This window comes from Nothobranchius furzeri, chromosome 12 (assembly GCF_043380555.1).
Source record: "Nothobranchius furzeri strain GRZ-AD chromosome 12, NfurGRZ-RIMD1, whole genome shotgun sequence".
Lineage (NCBI taxonomy): Eukaryota > Metazoa > Chordata > Actinopteri > Cyprinodontiformes > Nothobranchiidae > Nothobranchius > Nothobranchius furzeri.
The window spans coordinates 33,646,680-33,674,004 of record NC_091752.1 but is presented as its reverse complement, the minus strand read 5'-3'; the positions used below and the strand labels follow the sequence as shown (position 1 = coordinate 33,674,004).

The 27,325-nt window shown below is 40.2% G+C and overlaps 2 protein-coding genes across 4 annotated transcripts in view; one reads left to right on the top strand and one right to left on the bottom strand.

Annotated features, from left to right (window-relative positions):
- The first annotated feature begins 738 nt into the window (after positions 1–738).
- Positions 739–27,325, top strand: part of LOC107376010 (SH3 and PX domain-containing protein 2A) — a 170,241-nt gene continuing 143,654 nt past the window's right edge. For all 3 annotated transcript variants that reach the window (XM_015944885.3, XM_015944883.3, XM_070542551.1), the window contains exon 1: positions 739–1,075. In XM_015944885.3, the coding sequence (XP_015800371.3) occupies positions 1,004–1,075 (72 nt within the window). In that variant the 5' untranslated portion in view covers positions 739–1,003. The remainder of the gene's footprint in view (positions 1,076–27,325) is intronic.
- LOC107375806 (N-acetyllactosaminide beta-1,3-N-acetylglucosaminyltransferase 3) lies at positions 19,440–20,890 on the bottom strand. The gene has a single exon (XM_054750340.2). It carries the CDS (start codon positions 20,509–20,511, stop codon positions 19,567–19,569), a length of 945 nt encoding a protein of 314 aa, XP_054606315.2. The 5' UTR covers positions 20,512–20,890; the 3' UTR covers positions 19,440–19,566.

Here is a 27,325-nt window from a genome sequence, read left to right as displayed (position 1 = left end):
AGTCAACTTATAGTTGCACACATTTTCCTGCTAAATTTTATTTCATAAATCCCAAAGTTTGCGTGGAAAGTTGCTTATGCAGTTTTCCGACCCCGTTTGGTGCGTAAACAAGCTTGATAAATGAGGCCCCAGAACTGCACTGGAATGTTTACTATGTGAAGTGCCTTGAGACAACTCTTGTCATGATTTGGCATTATATAAATAAACTGAATTTAATTCACTATATTTGTACTATTATTAGAATTCCAACTTCTCAACATTTAGACAATAATCTAGAAATTATAAATAAGTTTTATCTTGCAGCTGGGATGAGAATCAGCTCTCGAGAATATGAGACCATGGACTTGAGTCATTCTATGGGTCAGGAATTAATTGCTGCCCCATGTGGATGAGTTTAAGTATCTCGGGGTCTTGTTCACGAGTGAGGGAAAGATGGAGCACGAGATCAGTAGGCGGATTGATGCTGCTTCTGCAGTACTGCAGGCATTGTACCAGTCTGTTTTGGTGAAGAGGTAGTTGAGCTGGATTAATTTATGAGTCCTCAATTCAAAATGGATTAACATAAAAAGCACAGCAAACATTGGCTCATACTGAATTTTCAAATATTTCTAAATTTACATTTGGATCATTTATGTTTTTTCCAAGGGGTTTCTATCAGACTGAGGCTCTTCACTGAAGCAGCTTGGGTCACTTGTAACTGAAGGGTCCTCCTGGGCGTGAAGTGTGCCCGGGTCCAGCTGAGGAGGGACCGCCCCTGTTCCCCTCCTGAGTTCAGCCGCTCCCCCGGCTCTAGACAGCCCCTCGTCGGGGGGAGGAGATCTTCGATCACTTTTATTGTCAGATTTCAGGCTTCAGAAGCTCCAGATCAGAGACCACAAATTCGTGGACTTGGATGTCTCTTTTAAACCAGTTTGAGCTATATATGCATTTTGACCGTTTTTATGGGAAAACGTCGTCTGCAGACTTTCTGGATTTAATTTGAAGTCCTGTTTGAGGTGTGAAGATGCAGTTCCGGACCGTGCTGGACGTGAATGTCGTTGACGTGCAGAAGAGAAGGAATCCCTCCAAACACTATGTAAGTCTTTAAGCTCTTGTTTCGCGTTTCTGTTGCTGTTTTTCGTCCTGCAGCCTTTATCAATGCGGGTTAATCGTTTTTTAATCTCTCTTACTAAAATAGAAGCGATTTCGCTTTGTTGATTCAACTCTTTCTGCATAATCAACAGCTAGAATGAACCGAGTGGCCTTTACAATCTGAAGAACATGTTTCCCTCAGACTCCACCTCATCCCGAATCCTTCTGTCCTCATAGACTGGGTTTCCTGCTCTGGAGTATTTTATTATTATCTGTTTCGACCCGCTGTACTTACCCAGAGACTTGTTTTCAAAGTAGCATACAAAAACAATAATTATAGCAACACATATTTACCTTTTCAGAATAGTTTGGTAACAAAGATGCACACCAAACAAGAGCAGGTTTCAGGATTTAAAGCTGTTTTGAACAAATGTCACCAGTAGCCTACCAGCATTTTTTGATATTTAACTTTTATTCTAATAACTTAAAACATTTATTTTTATTCATACAACGCAGTTCTTAATAGTATTTTACATGCATTGTCTTTGAACAACAAGGATGTCCAGTGGCGGTCCGTCCGCCTGGGGCGCCATCCAGAGAGGAGCGCCAAACTGCGCCCACACCACTAGGGTGGCCAGAACCCAACTTGCTAAATGTGGACAGAGACTACTCAATGTGGGACAACGTGAAGTTCCTATGTAATGAGGAAAAACAAACAAAACATATATTCTGCCTTTTAGCCCTAACATCACTGTTACATATACATACAATTAGTATCCTTCTTATCATCATATATTTCTTGTATATATTTTATTTGAATTCAACATGAACAAGCATACAGCAAACACTTTACTATTTCACAGTTTCTCTCACGTTACCACAACATAACTCAGGCTCTTTGGGCCTTCTGCAGTGGCTCTGATCATTTTAATAATATAGATAGACCCAGAATAATAAAAAAAAAATGCAGGTTTAAGCAGCTTTTCAGAGTTTTCATTGAATGTTTTTCACAACAGAATGACAGTAAAAGTAATATTTTTAAGATCTATTCATGTTAGTTTTTAATTAACTTTCCACTAAAATCTGCATCTCGTAGAAAAAATATCTATACTTTTTTGCTATTTTTTCATAATTCAGAAACAAAACGTTTTTTTAAACAACACATCTCTTCTAGATTTTAGGTTAGAGAATAAACATCAAATTCTAATCACTAAAAAAATTCAGATCTAATCTAATAAAAATTACTTTTTGCCTAAAATTTCTGAGAATAAGAGATCAAAGCTTCCATTTATCCTCTCATTATTTCTTCACTGTGCTTTAAGGGCTCAGCATGTATGTAGGTATCTGAAACCGCAGCACCTTGTCTGTTAGAACCTCCACTCAGGGCCGGCTTATCATTGCAGGGGCCCCTGGGCACAATGTGCTTAGGGCCCCTAACCCCCACACCCCCACCCCACCCAGCCTCCTCCAACATTACTGTCACCCAGTAGCACTTTTTAGACATTTCATAACATTGCCAGTATTAAAAATCACTTACTTATGTTGATACAAAAGCATTTACCTCCAGGTCAAAATAGTTTTATAACGTAATCACAAACACTCATACCTGATGATTTTCCTGTTGTGCCTCACTCATTTGTCTTTCTTCCTCTGTCCTCTCTCCTTTCTCCTCTTTTTATGTCTCTCTCTTTCTCACAGCGCTCATGTCTTCTCTTCTGTCTGTACTAACAAAAATGTTGTCAATCTGTGGGACAGTGGGTGCGAATGAGTCTGCTGTAAAACAGATCCCACTGTCAAACTACAACAGAAAGTAATGCAGGATTATTTAAAAGATTATACAGTTATTGAAAAGTTTGCAAAGAAGTAATATCTGCATGTTTTTTGTTTGTCTCCTGCCTCCTTCCTCCTCTTTTTGTTTCCTATTGTTGGTCTCCTCTCTTGCCTTCAGAAAACTGCTTTCTGGCCTTTCTATTAGTAAATTCATTTACAATGTCATCAAAGTCCAATTTCCTGACAAGCTGAGATTCAATAGCCATCAGTGACAGTGCACTGAGGCGCTGTTGAGTTTGTGTTGTTCTCAGTTCATTTTTTATTCTTGCCATTTGTGAAATGATTGTTCCCCTTCTCAATTTGTAACTGGTAGAGTTTGAAAAATCTGCAGGGCCACAAACACATTAGAGAAGCTGGACTGTAGACTGTTTTTTAGTCCAGAAATGATCCTGGTTATATTTATATTACATAATTCACGTGGACTCTGCTGGTATTATTTTGAGGTGAGAGGCACAGATCTCTGATCGTTGACGTGCTCCAGACAGCTGCGTCCTGAGCACGGCCACAGCAACATTCTCAAAGTGTTGCCACCTCAAAAACAAAGTTAACATGCAATCGTTCACGTCGGCTCATATCCTTTCATGCTTTTTGACTTTTATTTGTGCCTGATGTGTTTCGCTGCTGCGGAGCGGAGCGCATCACCTGTTTCGTCCTCCTGTGATTTCACCTCACTGGTGCGGCCGGCGCGCACTCCACTATTTTTGCGGTCGATAGATCTTTTTGATCTGCAGTTCAAAGGTAACTCATAAGGTGAATATATATGAAGCCAGGTAGCAGTTTTTCTTAAGGATTGAGAGGAGATGCAGGAAGATAATAAACAGGCAGGACAGAAAAATAGTCAAATAAAAACAAGTTAGTTTTTGTACCTGGTGGTTGCAACAAACACCATTGAAGGTAATCAGAAGTGAGGAACAGAAATTTAAATGATTCTTTCAATGTTTAGATCAGCAGGAACTCTGAGAGGCTGCAGGCGCATCAGTGAGTTTGCGGCCGCCGCGCAAGGGAAGGGGGAGAGGGCTGAAGCAGGGGAACAGTATGCAAAACCTACTGTTGTGAAAAGAAATGTGTGTTAACTTAGAAAATGTGGGTGCAATTTTAATTACTTGTCAACTTTTTTCTCCAACGTTAAGACTGCTGCACAAAAAAAAAAAAGACTGCTGATTGTGTGTGCCCCCTTATGTCTGTGGGCCCCTGGGCCTGTGCCCAGTTTGCCCTTATTATAATCCGGCCTTGCCTCCACTGTGTTTAACATGGACCTGTCTAATTACTGGAAAACCTGCTTTTGACCTCTCATATCAGACTCTGCGCCGAAACATGAAAGAATGACAGAAACAACAAAGACTCTGTCGAGTATTTCTGAACACGTTTAATTCACGAGTTTGCAGCATTTTCTCCTCCGTGCTCACTCATGCTTGTTTTGGTGGTTCGGGCGTGCTCCACATACGCTCCGAATCTGCGATAAAATCCCGCCTCCGTTTGATTGACAGCAACAGGCAGATTTTTCCACAGTTTCTTCTACAAGGTTGAAACTCGAAACGGGAAACTGTCAATAATGCGGGACATGAGTCTCAATTTGCGGGACATGTGAAAAGTAATGAAAGTGTGGGACTGTCCCGCACAAAGCGGGACATCTGGTCACCCTACACACCACCCCAATTTAGCCAAAGAAAAAGAAAAAAACATAACGTTCTGCTGTCCATTTATATCTGCATTCTGCAGTATAAAAAAAAATATAAAAAGAGATTACTCCAATTTACTGAACCAAGCTAGTGATATTCCCACCCAGCTCTTTTCAATCCTATTCTGAGCTCGGCTGCCTGCCCTGTTCTTATCAGAACCTGCTAGCAGACACATGCGGGAGAATGGTCAGGTTCTGTGTATGAACCAAAGACAGCCTGACCAGCCAGCCCATGGGTCTGGGAACACTTCTATTCAAATAACCCCACCCCCGAGAATTCTAACCAAGCCAATCAGCGCTGAGCAGCATAGACTACATTTACATGCAGCCAATATCCGGGTTATGATCGGGTTAAGGTCGGTATTCGGGTTTCTGAGTTGATCAGAATAACCCGTTTACAAGCATAAATAGAAAGAGTTACCCCTAACTTGCATAACCCGATTTAAATGCGGACGTTGGGGTAGCGTCAGGACGTATGGACTACGTCCAGACGCAATATGCGTCATTTCCGGTTCTTCTTGTTCCGGTATCCGTGAAAACAACAACATGTTTCCCAGTTCGGAAGAGATAGCGACCGCGTTTGTTTGCGCTTTAGTTTCCTCGTCACTCCAAAAGTGTGGTGCTGTGCCGCGACTCGCCATGTTGCTCCCAACTTGTTGTTTACTTCCGGTGTTCTGGCGCATACAAGACATCTCGCTACTCAAAAGACCAAGATTCCTTGCAAACAGAGCATGTGCAGAACACACGCTTTGATGGGGATATCCCGATATGTGTTTTCACAACCAAACATTCGGGTTAGAAAAGGGTTACCCCAGGTGTATGAGCATATCCGGGTTTTTGGCGGTGTTTACATGAACCTGCGGAACCGGGTTATTGTGAATATTCTGGTTTTAAAAGGGTTACTGGCTGCATGTAACTCATAGTCACACACCACAAAGCTGAGTTTCAAATAAACATTCAAGATGGCGTTTGAAGCAGAGTTTGCTGTAGCCCGTTTTAAATGACTTGAATATGTCTTTAAAACCACAACAAGTAGAAGTGCCACAAGCCTTTTTGTGCGTTCCAGTTGTCCTCAGAACTTGGAATTTCCGAGCAGCAAATGACGTAACAGGCTTGTTTTGCATTCCAGCTTCCAACTCGGAAAACATGGATGCCACCAGTGTTATTGAGTACTAAACCAAAAAAAATTTTTAACCAAGTATTCTCTGCATCTAAATAATAGTGACACACATGCCCTTCGACAGTTGCCACATACAACCAAAAAAACATTACAAAACAAAGGTTAAAAATATAAACGCCAGGAAAATAAAAAACATAAACACTGGCGGCAATGCAAAGTTTTTCAACAACGTAACTATTGATAACAACAATAAACAACTTATCGGTGCTGTTAAATAGCAAAAAGAAAGAAAACAGAACATATAAATGGGAAAAACATAAAGATAATAATTACTTCCTGGCAGCACTGGGCTCAGTCATCTTTAAATTTGGGGTCTCTGTGTCTTCTGAAACCTACGAGCTCGCAGCTTGGAATTCCAAGTTCATTGCGTCATTTACGGCTAACTTATCTTGGAAAAATTTGTTCCCAGGACAACCAGATGTTGGTGCCAGACACCATTTTTGACTACAGCTAAAAAACTACAGCGTCGCGCGGTACAGTCGGCATTCCCGCCTTTTTTCTGATGAGTTATTTTTGAGTTGGCTAGTCCTGCCCCTCATGCGCCTCTCTGCCTGTGAGTAACCAGACTAAATCTCTGTGTAGAAATAAACAGAGGACGAGTCTGACAGGCTAGGCTACCAAAAACGGGTATAAACGGCTAAACCACCGAGGACGATGCAGCAGCAGAAGTCACAGACGTCATTTTGAGAGAAAGAAGAAGAAGAAAATAATAATAATAAACAAAGGTACAAAGGAGAGAGGTATGTACTTTTGATTAGATTTTTTGTACTTTTCAAAATCTCCGATTAGCATAGAACCGTAGACTACTAGCCAGCAGTAGCTAAATTATCATCATGTCATCGAGTTTAGTAGCAGTCAGGGTGTCACGTCACAGTCTGTTGTGTCTCACACCAGTTTTTCCGCTACCTGCAAACCTGCCCTGTGTCCCAATTTTTTTCCCCAATTTTACCCCCTTTTCCCTATCCTTTCCCTATATTCTCCCTGGAAAATCCCCCACTTACTCCTCACAGAGACCCGACAGACAGGAGGAACTGTCAGAGCGCTCTGCACCCTGACACCGATCAGGGGCGCAGACGGTAGCTGGGTTCATCGTGTTGCTGTCTGGATAAAACACGTTCTCCTACCACTGATAAAGAGCTGCTGGTCAGCGTGCAGGAGACTGAGAAGACGTTTCTTCTGATGTTGACATGTTGGAACTATCTTCAGCACTTTGAATCTTCTTTCTTATGTTCCAGGAAATTAAAACGACAGAGCTATCCAAGTCAGATGTGATAGTCAATTTCCAGTTCCTGTCAAATGTTTTATTATATCTACCCCTTAGTATTTGAATAGGAATAAAAAAAATTAAAAGATTTTAGCAGCTAGAACAGCTTTGTACACTCTCTGCATCCAGATTATTTCCCCAGATGTCCCCTGGTTATCAGTGAGATATAGTTTTATAGCTAACTGCAGAAGAAACTACAGGTAAAACTTCAAAAAGTAGAATATGGTGCAAAGGTTAATTTATGTCAGTAATTCAACTTAAAAGGTGAAACTAATGTATGAGACAGACTCAACTTGCAAAGCCTGGTATTTCAGTCTTAGTTACAATTGTGACGATTATGTTGTACAGCTGATGAAAACCCCACATTCAAAATTTCAGACATTTAAAATATTACATGAAATCAATAAAACAAAACTAAAATAGAGAAATATCAGATCTCTGAAAAAGTGTAATCATGCATCAGTTCTCGGGGCCCCTTTTGCTTTTAATGAATTAAATTAACTTTTGCACCATCTTGTAATTTTCTGAGTTTCACCATGTGCTAACCTCAGTGCAGATAAGGGTATCACTGTGTGGACTCACTAGAGGCGCAGCTGAACATGTGACAGTGATGAGCTGTCACACTCTTCTTATATAATAGTCTAGGACCGCCCCTGAGGATGTGAGTAAGCAATAAAAAGTTTAAAACATAATTTTTAACATTTATAATAGCAAAGAACATGCTCCGTAAACATAAAAACTATTATATTACTGCACAGTTAATGACATGCTATTTCCTATTGTTAATGTACAAGTGCAAAATCTTGGTGATTTAATTTACATATTTGCAAATATTAATCTACAACATGTGTTTCACATATTAATCTACTGTCTGTCAGTTTTTCAAAATAATTTGAAAAAAGAAAGAAAAGCAAAACACCAGGACCCATTCAGCTCTCAAATCCCTCACAGTGCTCTCATAAAAAGAATCCATTAACCATTCATTGCAAAGCCATCAAGTGCATTAGAACACATTGTGTCTAAAGGGCTGCAAATTACAACCATAAAAAGACTAACTGTTACCCCTCCTTTCCACCAGAGCCGTCAGCAGCAACTTACTGCAGCAGCACGTCTTGCTCGCGAGTCGCGTACGCTGCTGCTTGGCCCTTCCCATGAGACGCGAAGCAGCAGGGGAGCAGCTGTCACCGACAGAGCACGAAGTCACGTGACATTAGCAAAATCACGTGTGACTTTGTCAGCAAACACAACAACAAGCAGGAGTAATCACTTCAGTAATCAACCTTTCGTCGTCCATTATGGAAAAACAAAGGAGACCGCTAGCTAGGTGATAACTTTTTTTTAAGTAAAACAACCAGAAGGCAGTACGTTTCTTTATTCTGAAAATCTCTGGAAGCTTCGCTCCATTTCCCGTCCGATTTCCTGTCTTTCCTTCCCCAAAAATGTTGAACTTGATCCGTTTCAGAGGCGTAGTGTGTAGGAAATAGAACCGGTGCGTAAGGGCCGCGACATGCTGCTCCTGAGACGTGGCCGACTCGCGCTGCTGACGGCTCCGGTGGAAAAGGTTCTGTTGACCACAGCGGTTCCTATCAGCAGCTATGACGTGCTGCTGACGGATCCGTCACAGCTCCGGTGGAAAGAAGGGGTAACCCCCAAATTCCACTACCTCCGCTCCGACACGAACGCCGGAGCAAAATCGGTCCCGTTGTAGTCAATCAGAGCAATTCCACTACTGGGGCCGTGCTCCGGCAGTGCGGCGCCGTGCGCTGCCCTCTGTTCCGGCGTCCGGCAAAAATAGAATCGATCCTATTTTCGCCGGACGCCGGAGCACCTCCGCAGTAAATGGACAGAAATCACAACTGCCCAACTGGAAAAGGAGCAAGCACAACTTCCGTTTTTCACAATAAATCGATAAACAAAAGGCGTTTTTTGTTTCATATGCACAGGTTTAACAACTTTTAACAACTATCAATGGCGGCTGAAGTTTAAATGCATAAAAGTAAGCCATAAATACAGTTTCTACTATCAAAGTAGTCACACTTTGTTGATCCAAACACTGCTGATCTCTCAACACAAATGATGGGCAGATTAAACAGTTCATGCCGATGCTTCTCCCACACAACGGGTGTTTGGATCTAACTTCCACGTTTATTGCTTGGACTGTATCGCAAGATCTCGAAAATCCCACGCATGCTTGTTTGCCCACCTCAGGTCTCCGCACCGGAGCGGAGCCGTTGTAGAGCGGGTACCAAGAAAAATTGAGTTCGGAAGCGAGTGGCTGCGGAAGGCGGAGCGGAGCGGAGGTAGTGGAATTTGGGGGTAAGTCTTAGTGCAAAGTGTCATCTTTAAGTGACATTTGCACAAGAGATCATACATTTAATGTACTTAGAAAATGTGCAAATAAACATTCTTATTGCAAAATACAATTTTATACAAGTAAATCTCAAGCTTTCAGTTTTAATAAGGTTTAGTGGTTTAAAGTCAAAAGTACACTAAAAGAAGGCGTGCAAAACTGAGCTACAATATTTCCACAACAGCGATCAAGATGGAAATTGAAAAACAAGCAGAAATCAGATTAGAGCTGTTGACGGATAAATGGGGAGAGAAAGGCTCAACACTACAATGGCAAATTGGGAAAACAAATTAGCTTAAACCATTTTTTTCATGCCTCTTAACAATGTTATAACATATTATAGCTTTACATATATTGTGTTGATAAGAAAAAAAAGAGGTTCTCTTGCATTTGCCTAAAAATCTTTGCCAATAACACATTTTGGACCAAAAGCACCTATTGGACCATCTAGTTGTCGGTCTCCCCGAACCACCACTCTTCCCCTCCATTCATTACTAGATTGAACATTTAGCAACAGAACACCACTGGTGTGAGACGTTCTCAGATCAGTAATACCAGAGAAGGAGAAGCAGCCGGCTACTACCACTCCAACTTGCCGTCACGGACAACAAAATACGTTTATACCAAGAAAACGGCAACTGGTGTTTAGCACTATCTGGTATTCTCTGGCAATGTGGGTTTGCAGTTCCAGCAGAAGCATTTCAGGGAAGATACCCGAGAGGAGGTGCGAGTGTTCCCTGACCGTATTTCCGTTCAAAACCTAGCTGTTTGGCAGATTTGCTATAACAGTTTTTATCTGAAAGATTCACCAGACAAATAGCCCAAAGCTTCTGGGAATCATTTTGTCTCACTTTCTAAAGTCTCTGTGGTTTTAAAGTCCATATGTATTGGTTAGTAAACTGTTTACTAAGAAAAAACAAAAAATAAATGGAGTGATTCTCACATTAAAAAAATCCAGCCAAAAACATGGCACAGTACAAAACCGATTGGACCATTCGGTTGCCTGTATCACCACACTTCCACATTTATGTGGGTCCTCCACTCATTACTCGCTTGAACATTTAGCAACAGAACACCACTGGTGTGAGAGGTTCTCCGCTCAATAATGTCAGAGAAGGAGAAACAGTTGGCTGCTACGATTTAAACTTTAGGACAAAATACTAGAATCCCAAAACGAAAAACACAGTTTGAAGTCAGACAACAGCGACTGGTATTTAGCACTTTCTCTTTTAGACTGGAAATGCAGGTTCTGGTATCAGGTGGGATGATAACCGACAGGAGGGGTGAGTCTTCCGTGACTGTGATTAAACACTAGCTTGTTTTTGCTATTGCAGCTTTAAACCAGGCTGAATTCTGTTGGCTCTTATTAAACACATGCTTTAGGGGTAGAGTCATGTGTCTCTGCCCCAAAACCCAACAAAACATTTCACTAGGACTTAACAAAATGCATGCTGGCTTGAGATAAAAAGCATACATACTACTTCATGTTGAGACGTTGAGATGTAAGAGTGAATTGATCATCAAGTCATGAAAATTTATAAATGGCTCACAAAATCGTAACCAGTCTTTTCCATAATTGTCAAATTCTTGACAGATTTGCCAGATCCTATGTTTCCGTTCTGTCATTGTGGTCTAGTTACCAACAAAACGACATAAGGTTAAAAGCAAATAATATAGTTTAACACCTCTAATTTCTTTGAACAATTTGGGAAAAAGTCTCAAAGAGTAAAGTTATTTTACTTGGGACATCTGGTATTTGGCTTTTCAACCGATATCAGACATACTGTCATGTTCTGTGTCCCCTTGGTCCCCAGCCCCCTCCTGTTCGTCCTCTGCGTTCCCCTCATGTGTTCCTTTGTGCTCTGTGTGTCTCCTTATGTTCTCCAGCTCCCTCTAGGCTTCCCTCATGTTTCCTCCTAGTCACTTTATTTGTATTAGTCCTCCTCACCCCTCTAGTCATTAGTTGTTTATCTTTGCCCTTAGTCTTTAGGTTTAGTTATTTAGTGTTTTATAGGTTATGGTTTATCTTCCCCTCTGCTTAAGTTCTTTCCCCATTTAGTTTATTAGTGCACCTGTCTTCCCTCCTGACCTCACTCCTCACACCTGTCACCTGTTCCCCTGATTGCTCCCCTAAGTGTTTAATACCCTGTCTTGTCCCTCAGTGTTTGTTGGTCCATTGTCTTTGTCAGCGTTGTTCTGTCCTCCTCTAGTAACTCAAGGTCCTTGGCTTGGTTTTTGTCTTGGCTTCCTGCACTTGGAAATTACTCATCATCCTAATAAAAGGATTTTTTCATTTATTCAACCGCTCCTGCCTGAGCCAAACCTCCTGCTCTCAACGTGACACATACTAATACAATCTTGGTGCTTCATTTCCAAAACTGATTTAAACCAATACCAGTATATGTGGGGTCCCTATATGAGTGAGAAGAGAAGTAGCTGAAGAGTTCGTAGACTAATATCTGCATGGTATGTAAACGTTGAGTCATTAAAACAGTAAAAACAGATCATTTCTAATATTACATTTTAATACCCTTATTGGCCGCTAATAGTAGTAGGCCAATAATATCGAACATCCTGAAAGTGTACCAATAAAATATTAGATACCACATTTGAGTTTAGGGAAAATCTTTCTAATAAAGCACTGCTCTACCTGTGACAGTAAAACTGTATGGCTTGTCTTTGGCACTCAGACATCAATTCTGATTGCTTTACATGAATGGGACACAAACAAAAAAAAGGTCATTTTACCATTACAAAGAATTAGTATATTTACTAAGTCTTCCAAGAAGAATATAATGTCAGCATCTTGAATTATTTATGTTACTGCAAATGGCTTTCTCATTTATGTGTAAAATTACATCAAGCCTTTTACTTCCTGCTTATCACATGATAGTACTTAACCTCGGGAAAGTTACCAAAGTTGTGCTGTCATACTAACATTTTTATATAGATAATTAAATAACATCTGAACTGTTTTGTGAGTGATTAAAATAAGTTTAACACACATTATAATCATTTTTGTAGAAGTTACCTAAAAGTGTGAAACAATACAACTGTTAATGTATATTTGTTATAGTTACCTTTACATGATTGTATAGTGATGCAAGGAGATGTTGAAAATCCTGATTATTGCAAAAATAAGTCTGTAAAGACTAGTGACTTCAGAATTTCAGTGAGCCTGACAGTTACTATCTTTAGACTGTTTTATTCCACAGCATAGGAACTTGATGCAGGTAGAGTAGGAAGCATTAAGTCACAGCTATACTTTATTTACTTCATTTACATGAATGAGTTCCATGCTTTAGAGCAGGGATTCCCTAAGTGTGGTGCACTCTTGAGGGTGCACGAGGTGTATATATATATATGGGCTGCATGGTGGCGCAGTTGTTAGCACTGTTGTCTCGCAGCACGAAGGTTGCAGGTTCGAGACTCGGCTGCGGCCTTTCTGCGTGGAGTTGCGTGTTCTCCAAATGCATGCGTGGGTTTCCTCCGGGTACTCCAGTTTCCCCCACAGATCACAACATGCCCTATAGGTTATAAATTGTAAGTCACTTTGGATAAAAGCGTCTGCCAAATAAATAAACATAAACATATATATATATATATATGTGTGTGTGTGTGTGTGTGTGGAACTGTAATGGTCTCAAAGACCATTTTGCAATATGCAGATGCAAATAAGAGAATAACTTTTTCCAATGAACTCTGAAAAGAGTCATGGCCAAAGCCAAAGACAATAGAGACAAAACAAAACAAAACAAAACAAAACAAAACAAAACAAAACAAAACAGTAGATTCAAAGTAACATGCAAATGACTTGGGTGTGTCCTTGTAATCTTTGCATATTATCGGTTTTCATACTTTTATTTCCTGTAAATCAAGTTCAACTTTAGCTGGTTTTGAGAAACACTTAAAAAAAAGAACTATCTTAAAGGTCAGCTTTGAACATTGACATCACATATATGATGATTCAGAGAAGAAAATTTTAACCACTTTTTTTGGTTTTTGAAAAGGCATCAGTTGTCATGAGAGCTCACCTTGACACCTGACACTGTTAAGTACACACTTAAGGTTTAAACATTCAACGACATCTAAGGAAATGCCTGATAGTTTCACTTGTGCAATAATATCTGGTGCTTCTGATTTAGATTGTTTGACCTTGAGGAAATGATAGGTTTCTCAATGTGAACTCCTTTATTAACCCTCCCACTGTCTTTATGGGTGACCCCGCGAGGAATGTTGACCATTGAGCAGGATTGATGGTTTATCCCTTGAGGTCCATGTGGCAGGGGTGAGGTGGTGCTCACTCCTCACCCCTGCCACATAGACCCAAGGGATTAACCATTAACCCTGCTCAACTGTCAACTTTCCTCGCGGGGTCACACCCATTAGGATAGTGAGAGGGTTAAAATATGAGTACTTCTTTTCTCCACCTTAATCTCAACAACACTTGAATTCTCAGAATCTAGGGTTGTTTCTCAATATGCATACTTGTCCAAACTTGTGTATGCAGGTCCTTATGAAACGTCATCAATGATGGCCCAAGGACTGTTCCAATCCTAAATATGCATAATGGCAAGTTTGCTCAATGTTCCCAGATGTGTTCGTGCTCCGCCCATTGTATCGAAGATGCATCCTCGCATCCTTCTGCGGACTTGGGACAGCAAAGTTTCCCATAATGCATTGGGTCGCAAACCGCGAACGTTAGAGGAGAAAGCTAATAACTGTAATGTTTTATATTAGAAACATAAATAAAATAATAAAAAGTTGTCTGTTATTGTAAATAATTGTGTGCAAACTGTAGATTTTGATGTGTGCTTGAGTTTCACTCTTCATGATCCTTCAAAATGCTAATAGCTAACCCACTATCAAAATAAAAGCACTGTAGCTCTGTTCTGATGAAAAAAGCTTTTTTCATTCAATAAAGAGCAGGAAATGGTAGTATTTTATTAGTTGTGATAAAAGTGGGCCAAGTATAATGCATATAACACGTTTTCATTGTTATTTTATTATTTAAGGAACAAACAAGACTTTTATTTTTTGTCAGGTCATTTTTTTAATTGTAGCAAGAAGCAACACGTGTTGCCAGGACACAACAGAGTACGGTTCTGTTCCAAATGTCGTACTCGTCCTCTCGTACTTGGTAGAACAGACTTTCTGGTGTCCCAGCCAAGAATGTACTTGTCTAGTACACAAGAACGTACTAGGGCCGTTGAGTATTGAGGAACGGCTTAGTGTTCTTGGACTTAAATGTTTTATTCTGCTCAACTGACCTGCTGTAAAAATTCAGGTTTAACTTTAACTTAACAGTAGTACTATACTGTATTAGGAAAACCTGTGTTGAGGGTCTGACCTCATGAGGAAATTACTATGCAGTGATTTTCTCCAAAATGACTGCGCTTAAATTGCTCTGAAAAGCAAATAATCACATCAGCGCCAAGAAACTTCATTTCCCATGATGCTTTGCACACGTAAGCATTGGGATGATGTCACCGCCTAATACCAGAAACACGTTCTGCGGGAGGCGGGAGCTCATGGACGCTTTCCCGCGAACTCAAGCTATAAATCATCAACGAAACAAAGAAACTTCGTTCTTTTGCCCAGGATACCTGGCGGTAAGGACACGCTTGTCGAACGCTCCGACTCCCTTGAGCACGCGGAAGCTCTAAGTGCCCAAGTTGAGCCACGCAACCGCTACAAAGCCACTCCAACTCCATCAGGATCTGACTGGGAACGAGCGGAGCTCCATCCAGCTCTCAGAGACGCTGTAAGTTGTCAAACTCAGCACAAAAGAAACTTCGTTCTCTTTGTGTCCAGCCCGTAGAGAAACACTCATGGAGAACGCCAAACACTCACGGAGAAAGCGACAACTCCATCAAACCGACGGACGACGCCAAACTGCGGAGAAACACGGAGAACCGTCAACTCAAAGAGTGAGGGACGCTTCGCTCTTCTGGTGATCAGAAACTCATCTCTTTCTCTCCTTCTTCTTCCGTTTCCTCTATAGTCCAGAATAAGCAATAAAACCGCGCTATTGCTTAAAAAGTAGCTTCATGTTTTCCTCTTTTGTTCCCAAACACGTCCGTCGGGTCATTTTGAAAGAATAAACTGCTTATTAATCATTGTTTGGTATCTTTAAATGTTTCCTACTATGGCCAAGTGGTTAAACTAAAAGATATTAATTCGTGATTAATCTTTGGTGAAGCTTCATGATCATTTTGAAATGTTTTGAGTGATTTTAAGGTTAAGTTACTACTGGTTCTAAGTGCTTTGGAAGTTAAAGTGCAAGTTGCCACCCCCACTTTAGCCAGACAAAGGGGTCAGCCATCTTGTATTCAAGACTCCATTTTGAATCCATACACACGCACACACACACACACACACACACACACACACACACACTCTACTCCTTTGTGAGAACAAAGGACCCCATTCATACATCCTCCATCACACGCAAAAACATCCATCTTCAATCATATCACGTGGTTATTATTCATTTGTTCCATTGTTTATTCATTTGACAAATTGTTAATTAAACGTTATAAAATTCAGAATTTTGCCTCCCGTAGCTTTGTTGTGTCGAAGAGAAGTCTCTGCTCCAAGGATTCTACGAACTTCAAGAAAGACTGATAAGAGTTTTGGATTCAATTTTTTCCCGTTTGAAGGGAATGGTGCCCCGTATATCTAAGAATATCTTAATTAATTAATAAATCAGTAAATATTCTCATATTTACAGAATTTATTGAAGAATCCAAAAGTAAGTTGAAGCTTACGAATTGTTCGCTCCTAATAACCCCAACACCTGCGATGATCAATAAGTGATTAATATTGTGATGACGATATGATTTGCAATAAATAAACAAATACTTAACTCAAAAACAAAAAAAATTAATAAATCAAAAACAAAGAAAACAATTTCTAATGACTAAAAATATCATAAAAAATGGGAAAAGCAAAAATTCTGATCAAAAGATGTGAGGAAAGGGAAAAAGAAAAAGAAATCAGTGGATCCCGGGAGAAGCAGAATGAGCAGAAAGAGCAGAACAACGCTAACTCAGCTGTTTACTCACCATCCAAATTAAGATCCGTCTGCATAGGGGGCGGGTATCTAACCCATAGGAGGATCTTTGTTGACAACCTTTTAAATCTTTGTGCGCACGCGTGAGGGGCTGGGTGGCAAAAAAAAAAAAAAAAAACCACACAAAATGACCTGCTGTCAATACGCGATGAAAACCTTTAAGAGAGTTTGCAAGCGAAATCCCTGATATATAAACATTTAACCTCCTAAAGACAGAAGGAGACTTAAAGAGAAGCTTAAAATCTGTATTAAAGACAAAATTAAAGTTATTATAAATTCGTATGAGCTCTGAGATGATGAAAAACATTGGTCCCATTCGCCTGTGTTCTTTTCACAAATCTACTGGGGAGACATTTATTCCTATTCAATTGAAAGCCCTGGAGCCTTGACTTACAAAAAATTAAAGGCTTTCAAACATCTGGAGGCCTATGATTAATTAGTTTTAAGGAAAGCTGAGCCGATCTCTCTTGAAAACAGAAAGCTGTGGTCATGCTAATAGCAGCAGTCAACTTCAACAAGCAGTCACAGCGTTGTTTACATCACCTGTGGGTGACAGCCAAAGAAAACGGATAAATCCTCACTACAACTACAAAGCCGTGTAAGTCTTCACTAATCAGTGTGTTTATATCTTTCTTTATTTTTATTATAATGATCGTGGGTTGAGACTCCCGAATCAGCACGGGAAAATAACATGACTCTGTGGATTTAACAATACACGAAGATGAATGTTTTTACAAACATCTTCTCTAGTTAATACTTAGTCACAAGGACAAATGAACAAAGAGCCTCACAATCTGTCTGCTGCTGCAGGAGTCCAGGCTTTCTTCGGACAGTTCTGGTGGCTTCTTATCATCTCTTACGTATTTTGCGATTGTTTACGAAGTAAATTCCAATAAAACTTTTTAGTCAAGCCTCCCACGGCCGAACAACCAACCACACAGCAAGAAAGATCCACCTGCTTTGCTAAATTCTCCTCCAAACATGCAAAACAACCAAATTATCGGCAAAATATGTTGTTTCTGGCCACACATTCTCGTGATGCAATGCGAGGAACATAAACATTGACGTTACCAAAGATAAGAACTCACCCAATTGGCCAAATGTGTTAAGGGCTGTATTTGATTTGTCAAAAACGTCATGCTTTCGTTTGATTGACAAAATGTGTTATGTGCAGCAAACATTTCAGCTGTTATAACATTCATTGCAGTTTTTTCTGTTCTTTGCAATATGCGTAATGCGCATGCTGATATTGCGATGACGATACATAAGCAATGTATTGTGCAGCCCTACTTAATAATGACAATAAAAGACATATTTTCTGTTATAATTCCCCAAAATAGTTTAATAAAAATACACACTATACAAAATCATGTGTCATGAAATTAAAATTTGTCATGTTCTGTGTCCCTTTGTTCCCCAGCCCCTCCAGTTCCCACTCCAGGTTCTCTTTTTGTGTTTCATAGCACCCTTTGTCCTTTGTCTGCGTCTCATTTATGTGTCTCTTTGTGTTCCTCATTTGTCCCCTGGTCTTCAGCCTTCCAAATATATCTCTCAGGTCCTGTGTTCCTTTAGTCTTCTCCAGTCATCCCTCTGCAGTGTTTATAGTTTCAGCTTTTCATTTTATTAGTCTCTTTTATATGTTTTGTCCCACCAGTCTTTGTAGTTCTTCTTCCCTTTAGAATATTAGTTATGTGGTTGCTTTTCTTGTTTTTAGGATTTTTCTTAGGTCATGTGAGTTCCCTCCCTGATTAAGTATTGCTTTCACCTGGTCCTCTCCCCACACACCTGCAGCTCATCTGCCTCCTATCATGCCCCAGTTTATTTAAGCCCTGTCTTGTCTCAGTGTCTTGTTGGTCCATTGTTGTTTATGTCAGCGTTGGTTTTGTCTCTCCCTCTTGGTCTTTGGTACTTTGCTCATAAAGTGAGCTTTTGGATTTATTCCTTCTTCATTTTTGTTACTGGGTTTTTGCCTCCTGCCCTTTTTGGATTTTTATTTTGTCATCCAAAATAAAGGATTCTTCTTTATTTAACATTTCTGCCTCGTGTCATCCTGGATCTGCATCTTGGGTCCTAACCTCCTGCTCCTCAACGTGACAAAATTATGGTGTTCACGACACGTGTATACAAAATTTGTGATATGTTAACTTTTATTGTAATAACTTAAAACAATGTAATATTTTTCAACAACACATACTTCTATAGTATTTACACATTAATTATTTCACAGCACAAAAACATACAACAGCAACAAACGCATATAAAAGCAATAATTTACAGTGGCCTCTTATTTATCGTGGGAGTTATGTTCTAAAAAAAACAACAACAGACAAAATCTGCTAATTAGTCAGCTTCATTTTTTACATTTATTATAAATTACTATTGAGGTCACACACACGCACGCACACACAAAAACACCAGAATGTCAGTTTCTCAGCAATTTTGTTTCCCGCATGCTTGCATGGGTAAACAGTTTTACATGCACACACTCACTCCAGCATTTCAGGCTCTCATTCACGTTGGTAGACTCTTGTCTCCTTCTCCTTTATACAAAGATGCAGGAGCACTGATTATTAATGTCCAAAAAACATTTCATTGGGACTTTGGGAAATTGTGTCAACTTGTGATTAAATAAAAGATCTTCATGATGAGACTGTGTGATGTCAGAGCGATCAAAGTTTGTTCAAGAGAATGTCTCACAAAATGGTTAACTAGTCTATTTCAGAATTGCTATGTTCCTAACAAAATTCTTAGTAGTGCCAGATTACATGTTTTGGTTATATCCCTCAGTGTTATTGTGCTTATGTCCATTTGAGAATAAAAATTACGTAAGTTTAAAAACAAAATAATTTATTGGATCGACATTTTTAACCCTCCCACTGACTTTATAGGTGACCCCACGAAGAAAGTTGACCATTGAGCAGGATTGATGGTTTATCCCTTGAAGTCCACATGACAGGGGTGAGGTGGTGCTCACTCCTCACCCCTGCCACATGGACCCAAGAGATAAACCATCAACCCTGCTCAATGGTCAACTTTCTTCATGGGGTCATCACACCCGTTAGGACAGTGGGAGGGTTAAAATACAACCAGGTGAAATGTCAAAAGAAAGAGATTTTCATTATTTTAACAGTTGAGTACCACACTTGATTTTGGGGTTGTGTACTTCATGCCACAAAATATATAAACTAGCTGGAGAGAATTTGTGTATCACAAGTACTTCTTTCAAGAAACAAGGGTGATATTTGTCAACCGTTCTGGAGGGAATGTACCATCCAAGTGTACTCACACCCATATGAGTGGTGGGTTTAAGTTTTGCTGCATCCAAACACATCCCCATGTAGACATCGTCAATCGGAAGTATTTCAACGGACTTTGACTTCTCATAAATGACTGAAGCAGTGTAGCCAGACATGAGGTAACCCGCACCACCGCAGTAAGCAGGGTATGAATTTCCATCATACACCTGAAGTGGAACAAAGTACTTGCTTTGCGGCCATCTGATAGGGCCAGCGTTTTCAATTACTTGCCCAGTAAAGAGATGCTTGGTTCCATTGTTGTCCTCGAGGCTCTGAAGATACTCCACCATGTTGTCCGTGTGGGCGAAGACATCATCATCACCATTTAGCAGGAAACAAGCATGTGGACAGCGTCTGTTCATCCACTCCAGGAAAAGGATCTGCTTTAGAGTCAGGTTGAAAAGTGATTCTTTGAAGTTCCACTGGAGAATGTCTCCATGTTGTTTGTGCTCCAGTGCAAGGAGTTTGTTCAGCCTTTCTTTGTCATATCCATAACCATCTGTTCCTGAAATGAAGATCGTTTGAATCTTCTTCCCATTATGTGACCTCTCCTTAGCCCAGGTCTTGCGCAGCACCTCTCTGTGCTCAAAGTTGTTGGGGGGACTTTTAATAACTAGCAGTAGAAAGATGTCTTTGGGCTTATCAGGTCGTCCACATTTGTGAGGGAGGTCCAGGATAATGGGAAAACTGCGACAGTGACGATAGTAAAGAAAATCCTGAATCTGATTAGAGAGAGATCCAAAGTTACTGACATTCTCTGCATTCATATTTGGCTCACATTTTGGTGGTTGTGTTTCTGGTTCTGGGGTGGTGGCATTTTTTTCTGTGAGTGCATATGTCTCCAATAGGCTGGTTGTGTTGAAATAATCATCAGGAAAAGCACTTTCAGGCTCCGTATAAAAAATAACTATTAAAAGAATTCCCAGCAGTGTAACTGTGGCGATGATGTTTTTCACCCCATATTTTCTGAAAAAGAAAAAGAATAAAACCTAATCAGTGTCTAACAGAAACACATTTATCTCTGCTTCTTTCATTCACTGGAGGGTTGCAGGTTCTCATACTGCTCAGTTTGTCACAGTCATTGTTTCTTTGGGCAGGGCACTTCACCTTCCTTACCCTCTGGCAGTGGTCGGAGGGAATGGTGGTGCCATTGTCTGGCAGCCCCCACTCTGTCAGCGTGCCCCAGGGACGCTGTGGCCAAAATGTAACTCAGCACCACCAGCATGTGAATTCACATATTTATACATGTGTGATATTTATACATGTGTGTGAATTAGTGATGCACCGATATGAAATTTTTGAGCAGGTACTGATATCCGATATTAAGATCACTGTTATGGCCGATAACCAATATTTGCCGATATCAATATACTGACATTAATGCATCTAAAATCAGCAGATTTTTGTACAGAATGAAATTTATTAAAGCTGTATTTACATTATGTACACACACCACACACACATTTACGCTTCTGAGATGGTTATAATCACTATTCACATGACTAAATATATACACATCACCCACCTCGTCCTCTGAAACAGATAAACAAATGGAGACGAGATGGAAAAAATATTGGTTCTTAATATAAGCTCGATTTTAAATATCAGACCGATACCGATATGTCAAAAAATGACTAACATCGGCTGATACCGATATTGTCCATCCCTAGTGTGAATGGGTGAGTGAGTGTTGTGAAGCATCATGGGAGGTCATATGACTCTGGAAGATGTTTTTATCATTTTAAAAGTTTAAAGGTATTCATGAATTGGAAAAGCAAAGACACTCTTTTTTTTTCTTGTAAAATACAAAAACCTCTTAGCTGAAAGCAAGTGTTTTTGTGCAGCCGAAAAGACGGGACATCCGTAGCCCACATCGGTCGGTACTGGGACAGGGAGGTCCGCGCTGGGCTCCGAAGACCCGTGGTGGGGTTTAAAAAATTAAAGGCAGGTTTCTGGAACTCAGATCACAGTCAGAACCAGGTCAAAACCGACCACCAGAAAAGACGCGTGGCTCAGCAGGCCAGTGGAACTGGTGTCTGGGTCGGAACCAGATCAGAACCACCGCCTGGATCACCAGGAGAGGATGCGTGGCTTTTTAAAAATACCTGTGAGCCAGCTGAGCTAGTTTCTGGGTCAGATCCAGCTTGCAGAAGCCCGCATGAGCTCCAGAACCGGATGACAGGCGTCTCTCTCCCTCTCTCTAAGCACTAAACTACGTTACGTGAACGGATATTAATGAGTATGAGATAGCTGACAGATGCTCATTAGTTTATTATTGTCAAGTATTAATATTATATTAACTGACCAATGCTATTTTAATTGTCTGGTACATGTTAGTAATCTGTATAATATTGTGATGATAGCACACAAGTTTGAGGTAGCATCGTTAATTCACCTGCTGCTCCCCTGCTGCTTCTCCTCACATCGCAGCATAATCCCTCTGTTTTGGCCGATCTTTTCTCCCTCTGGTTTGTCTCTCTGCTCTGTTCTCTGCTCTCTGGGGCATGCAGCAAACTCATAAGCTTTACGGCTTTGGTCCATCATAAGCAGAATTATAAACATTTAAAGTTTCCTCTGTGTCAGAGCCGGCATTAGAATTCACATTTTTCTCTGATTAGGCTGACAGGACTCCCTCAGCTGACGACATTTGGTTTGGCAAAAAAAAAAAAAAAAAAAAAAAATCTCACAAAAATGACTAAAAGCCTAAGTGATTTATGTATGTGTACTGGAGCTGAAACGATTCCTCGAGTACCTCAAATAATTAGAGTATAATAAAGCCTCGAGTCAAATTCTCTGGCTCGAGGCTTCGTTTTAAAGGGACTTTTTGGACTTTTGAGTTTTTATCCTCGCGATTGCCCCTTCAGGCCAAAAGCGTAATGGCAGCTTCAATAGTAGGCTTGTGCATGAGGCGCGCATGCTGTACGTGCACACTCCTTAACGAAAATAACATCTGAGACAGTCAGCTCCGTGTGTGTGTGTCCTGGACAGAAGAACACAGCAAATTAATAAAAATAATGTGCTTCTATCTCTGCAGCTGCACTTTCTCGTCGGCCAGCCGAACATGCAGTGTGTGTGTGTGTGTGTGTGTGTGGCCTGGAGGACAGAGGACAGGAGAACACACAGCTAATTAATTACATAATTTGGTTCTGTACCTTTCTCTTCAGCACAGCCGACAAAGGTTTATGATGGGCGACGGTCAGTCCTCCTGCATGCTCAGATCATTCCCTCTCCTTGCTTGAAAAATTGTTCCAAAATGAAAGTTGAACCCACAACTTTTTTTATCCGTGAATTCAATGCCTTTCGGCGAGTCTCAAATAAAAATTTGGGCGGTGTTAAAAAATTTGGGCGGTGTTAAAAAAATATCATTAATGTTAAAAAGAAACTCCAAATAACAAACTGTGTTTACACCCGGAATCAAACCCAGGTCTTCTGCTTGAGAGTCAGACGTTTTACTAGATGAGCTAAAGCACCAGTGACATTCATTGCATCTGTAACATTTATATCCTTAATGACAGCTGAAACAACGTCAATCCAACGAAAATAGCTATTTTGTTGTTAATTTGCAGGAAATATCTAGAAGAAAGTTCTACAGAAAGTAGCTAAGGGTCCTCAGAAATGTAGCTAGGTTCATCACTAGGCGTTTGGAACAGCGACAAAGTCGTTGAGTTGGCACTACCTCACTCTCTGCTGCTAAAGCTACGGATAGCAAATGCTACGGGCTATGCCTGAGCGTGAACGCGCATGAAGCAGCCTGCTCGACCCGAGCATCTCTCTTTTTCTGTGATTTTACAGAAAAATGGAATCACAGTAAAAATGCCAGGGCTCATTCTACAGGACCAGGGCATTGCAGGAGAATGTATGAAGAAGAAATTTATTATTTCTATACATGTTTTGACTGTCAAACTTCCTTATAGTCCCTTTAATTCATGTTTAATTAATTCATGGCTTTGCAATCGCCCCGGGTCATGTTTCACCCAGACCGAAATAAGTGATGCACATACACACTGCACTGAATGCACACGTGAGTAGCGAATATAACTTGACTTTCTCTTAAGCCATGGCAGACAACGTGGACCCTGGTGGAGTGCGAAAAAGACAGAAAATGTCAAAGGTGTGGGACCATTTTTCACGTCGTAAGGCGGAAAACATAGTCCAGTGTATATACTGTAAAATGGATTTTGCCTACCACAACACCACATTCCTCGATGCTGCAGCACCTGACCAGGAAACAAGCACATGTAAATGTCACTTCTGCAAGCGGACTCGGAGGTCCGCTATATGTTCTGCGGACACTGTGCGACTTTTTCATTTGTAGCACTCAGTTTCAGCTCACACTGCTTGTCTGGTAGCAACATGTCGGACCTAAAAATGTGCTAAAAATAGCATTTGTTACACAATAAGTCAGACTTTTTATTGTGTTGTTATGTCTGTTGTCCCTCGGGATTGCTGCAGGAGGACACAGGTATTTATGAGAGTGGTGGAGGAAAACGAAAGAAAGTAAATAAATGTTTTGTGATCAGTATAATTTGACATAACCACAGCAAACATGCTTTCTCGACAATCCTTGTTATTGTGTGAGAAAAAAAGTGTAGAAATTAAAACGGACGTGTGTTAATAGGGAAGTAGCTGGCGAGCTGTTTGCGCATGTGCCGTGAGCGGTTCTGGTGCCGTTTGGGCCGCAGCCGCTCGCAGCTAGGGATGTCTCGATCAGATTTTTTTGCCCCCTAGTCCGAGTCATTTGATTTTGAGAATCTGCCGATACCGAGTCCCGATCAGATACTTTCAATACATAAAAAAAAAAGAAAAAGGAAGAAACAGTTTCAGAATGTTCCTTATTTTTTGTTTAATTACCTTTTTATTTTAAATTTTAACAACAGATCACTTCTGTGAGGTAGCCTGAATAATCAAGTAATAAATAACATAAATTTTTCACTTTTGGACTTTATTGCAAATATAAAAAGTCTAAAATAAAAACAGATAGCGCTTCAACTTAAAATACCTGGCAGGGGTCTATTTTGCCTCGGCCCCCAAAATGCTTAGATACGTCCCTGGTCATGGGACGGAGCTTTGAAGATGATCTGAATTGTATCAAATATATAATTACTACATGCTGATAAATTATTGCTTTATACAGGTACAAACCATGGTGCAAACATGTAGTGGGATCAATCTACCTACATTTTATTTTTTAAGAACTTTGTTTTATTTTCTTGGTTTTTATTTTCCTGTCGTGTCTGTCTCTGATCTTCCTGCATCTCCCAGTCCTCCAGAAAAACTCCTGCCTGCATCCTTCTTTTTCACCTCACAAGTAACTTTTTAACTAGCAGATCAAATTGATCTATTGACCACAAAAAAAGCGGAGTGTGCGCCGCGCTACCCGGCTGCGCCAGTGACGAGCGCTGCAGCGGGGTTAGCGCGAGCGCGGCCACACGTCATGCTCAAATACAGACAGAACTTACCAGAGAGAAAATGAACGGACACGAATGACTGTGTGCTAATTATATATTTTTTGGTGACGCCACTTAGAAACTTAGAAAATGTTACTGTGTGCAGAACGCAGCTGGAGTTCATGAATAATCAGCGGTCTGCCTGCCGCTCTCTGCATCTCTGCTCAAAAGAACTACGCTGAGTCCATATAATATAGGTAGAAACTGGATCTCTTTTGTGCTCCTTCTGGATGTGTAAGTTAAGGGCATCAGGGGAGCCTGACAACCTTTAAGCAGAACCAAGTTGCTCTCCTGTAATTTGAACCCAGTATCCAGTCCGGATCGGGGCTTGGATCGGGAAGTAAAGCCCGAGTCCCGATCATCCGATCAGTCTGAAACCACGTGATCGGGCCGATTTCCGATCATGTGATCGGATCGGGACATCCCTACTCACAGCGCTACTTCAGCAGTTATCCTCCTAGTTTTTCTGGCTTGCCAGGCTAGTAGATTCTCGCACGAGGGGAAAATCGGCTCAGATTGTATACTTATTTTTTGCACAGGTATTTGTTTACTGTGAAGTTGAAGTTCTGAAGTTTTGAAAACTAATTTTGAATAAAACTGGAAGAATAACTGGCAATTGCTTGCTCATTTTAAGAGGTTTTCATATTTTATAACATGCTATTTGATATAATGGTTTACAAACACAAAAGGGTAATTTATTAGAGTACTTGATTAATCGATAAAAGATTAGAGTACTCGATTACAAAAATATTCGATAGCTGCAGCCCTAATGTGTACATAAAAAAAACAAGTTTCTATTATGTTTCTCTAAACATTGGCTTATGGGAATCTCTAACTTGCAATTTGCTCTTTAAAGAAAAAATGTCAGCTAAACAAGAGAATGAATCAAAACCAGAAAACACATCAGAGGAACACCAGTGGAGGGCAGTTTTGTAGGGGGACACAGGGAACTGGTTTTGCAAGTCAGAGCCACTAAAGAAAAATGAATAGAAAGGGCTAACAGGACGGAATATTTTTAATAATGTAGAGGTTAACATGTAACAAAGCGGCCACAACAGCTGAGTAGATGCAGTCTCGATTTGTTCATTTCATTAGCAAATTACTTTACCTTATTTCTGTATGACACGGCAAGCCTTTTGAATCCTTCCCACTTTATGACTCTACTCTTAATTTAATTTCTACAACATATGCATTTTTGTGAATACCAAGATCATTTAGACACTTTACTTATCCTGAAGTAAGACTTTGCTTAGAAAAAAAACCTTTCAATCTGCAACCTCGATGAACTCACCACAGTTACGTTTATGCACACACATGTATATACAGACAATTAACAGCTGAACAGTTGTGAGAGGTATTAAAATAAATGTAACTGACATAAAAATTTAACATGTTAAACTTTTTGTAAAAGTCTCCCGAAAGGGAAAAGCAATAAAAGTAATAATCTATGTTTACCTTAGCATGATTGTACAGCGATACGAAGGGATGGTGAACATCCTGCTGATCATCCCAGATAAAGGTCTATAATGACTTCAGACGTTCAGGGAGTCTGGCAGCTAGCTTTGTAGGCAAACAGTTTTATTTCACAGTATAGGAACATGGAACAGGTAGAGCAGGAAACATGAAGGCTGAGCTGCTAGGTAATGGTTTTATTTACGTGACTGACCTCCATGGTCTAAAGATTGTCATTGTGTGTGTTTATTTCCTTTGGTATGTGGTCTTACAGCTCAAGTGTGTGGTGACAGTGCCATGCCTCAGGTATCTTTCTGTGAGTCAGCATCCTTCTCCTAAAGAAGGTGGAATGTAGATGTAGGATATGACAGATATATTCTACGAAGAATATTTTAATTACTCGGAAAGGGAAAAATTTTGTTTGCGTGCAGCGTTTCAAACCAAACTGCTTCTAAAATGTTCTTTTCAAAGGTTCTTTCCAAATTCCTAAACAATACATGGAATTTACTGCATCTAACTTACAAGTTAAATGTTAAACATTTACTCAAAATTAGAAAACACTGTTTTACATCAGTATAGGATTTGCATAAAATAGTAATAAAGTCCTGGAACCTTGAAGAGACTATTTGTAGTTTTTACCATTATTCTCTGAAAACATCCATCGAAAGGTTGTTGAAAATGA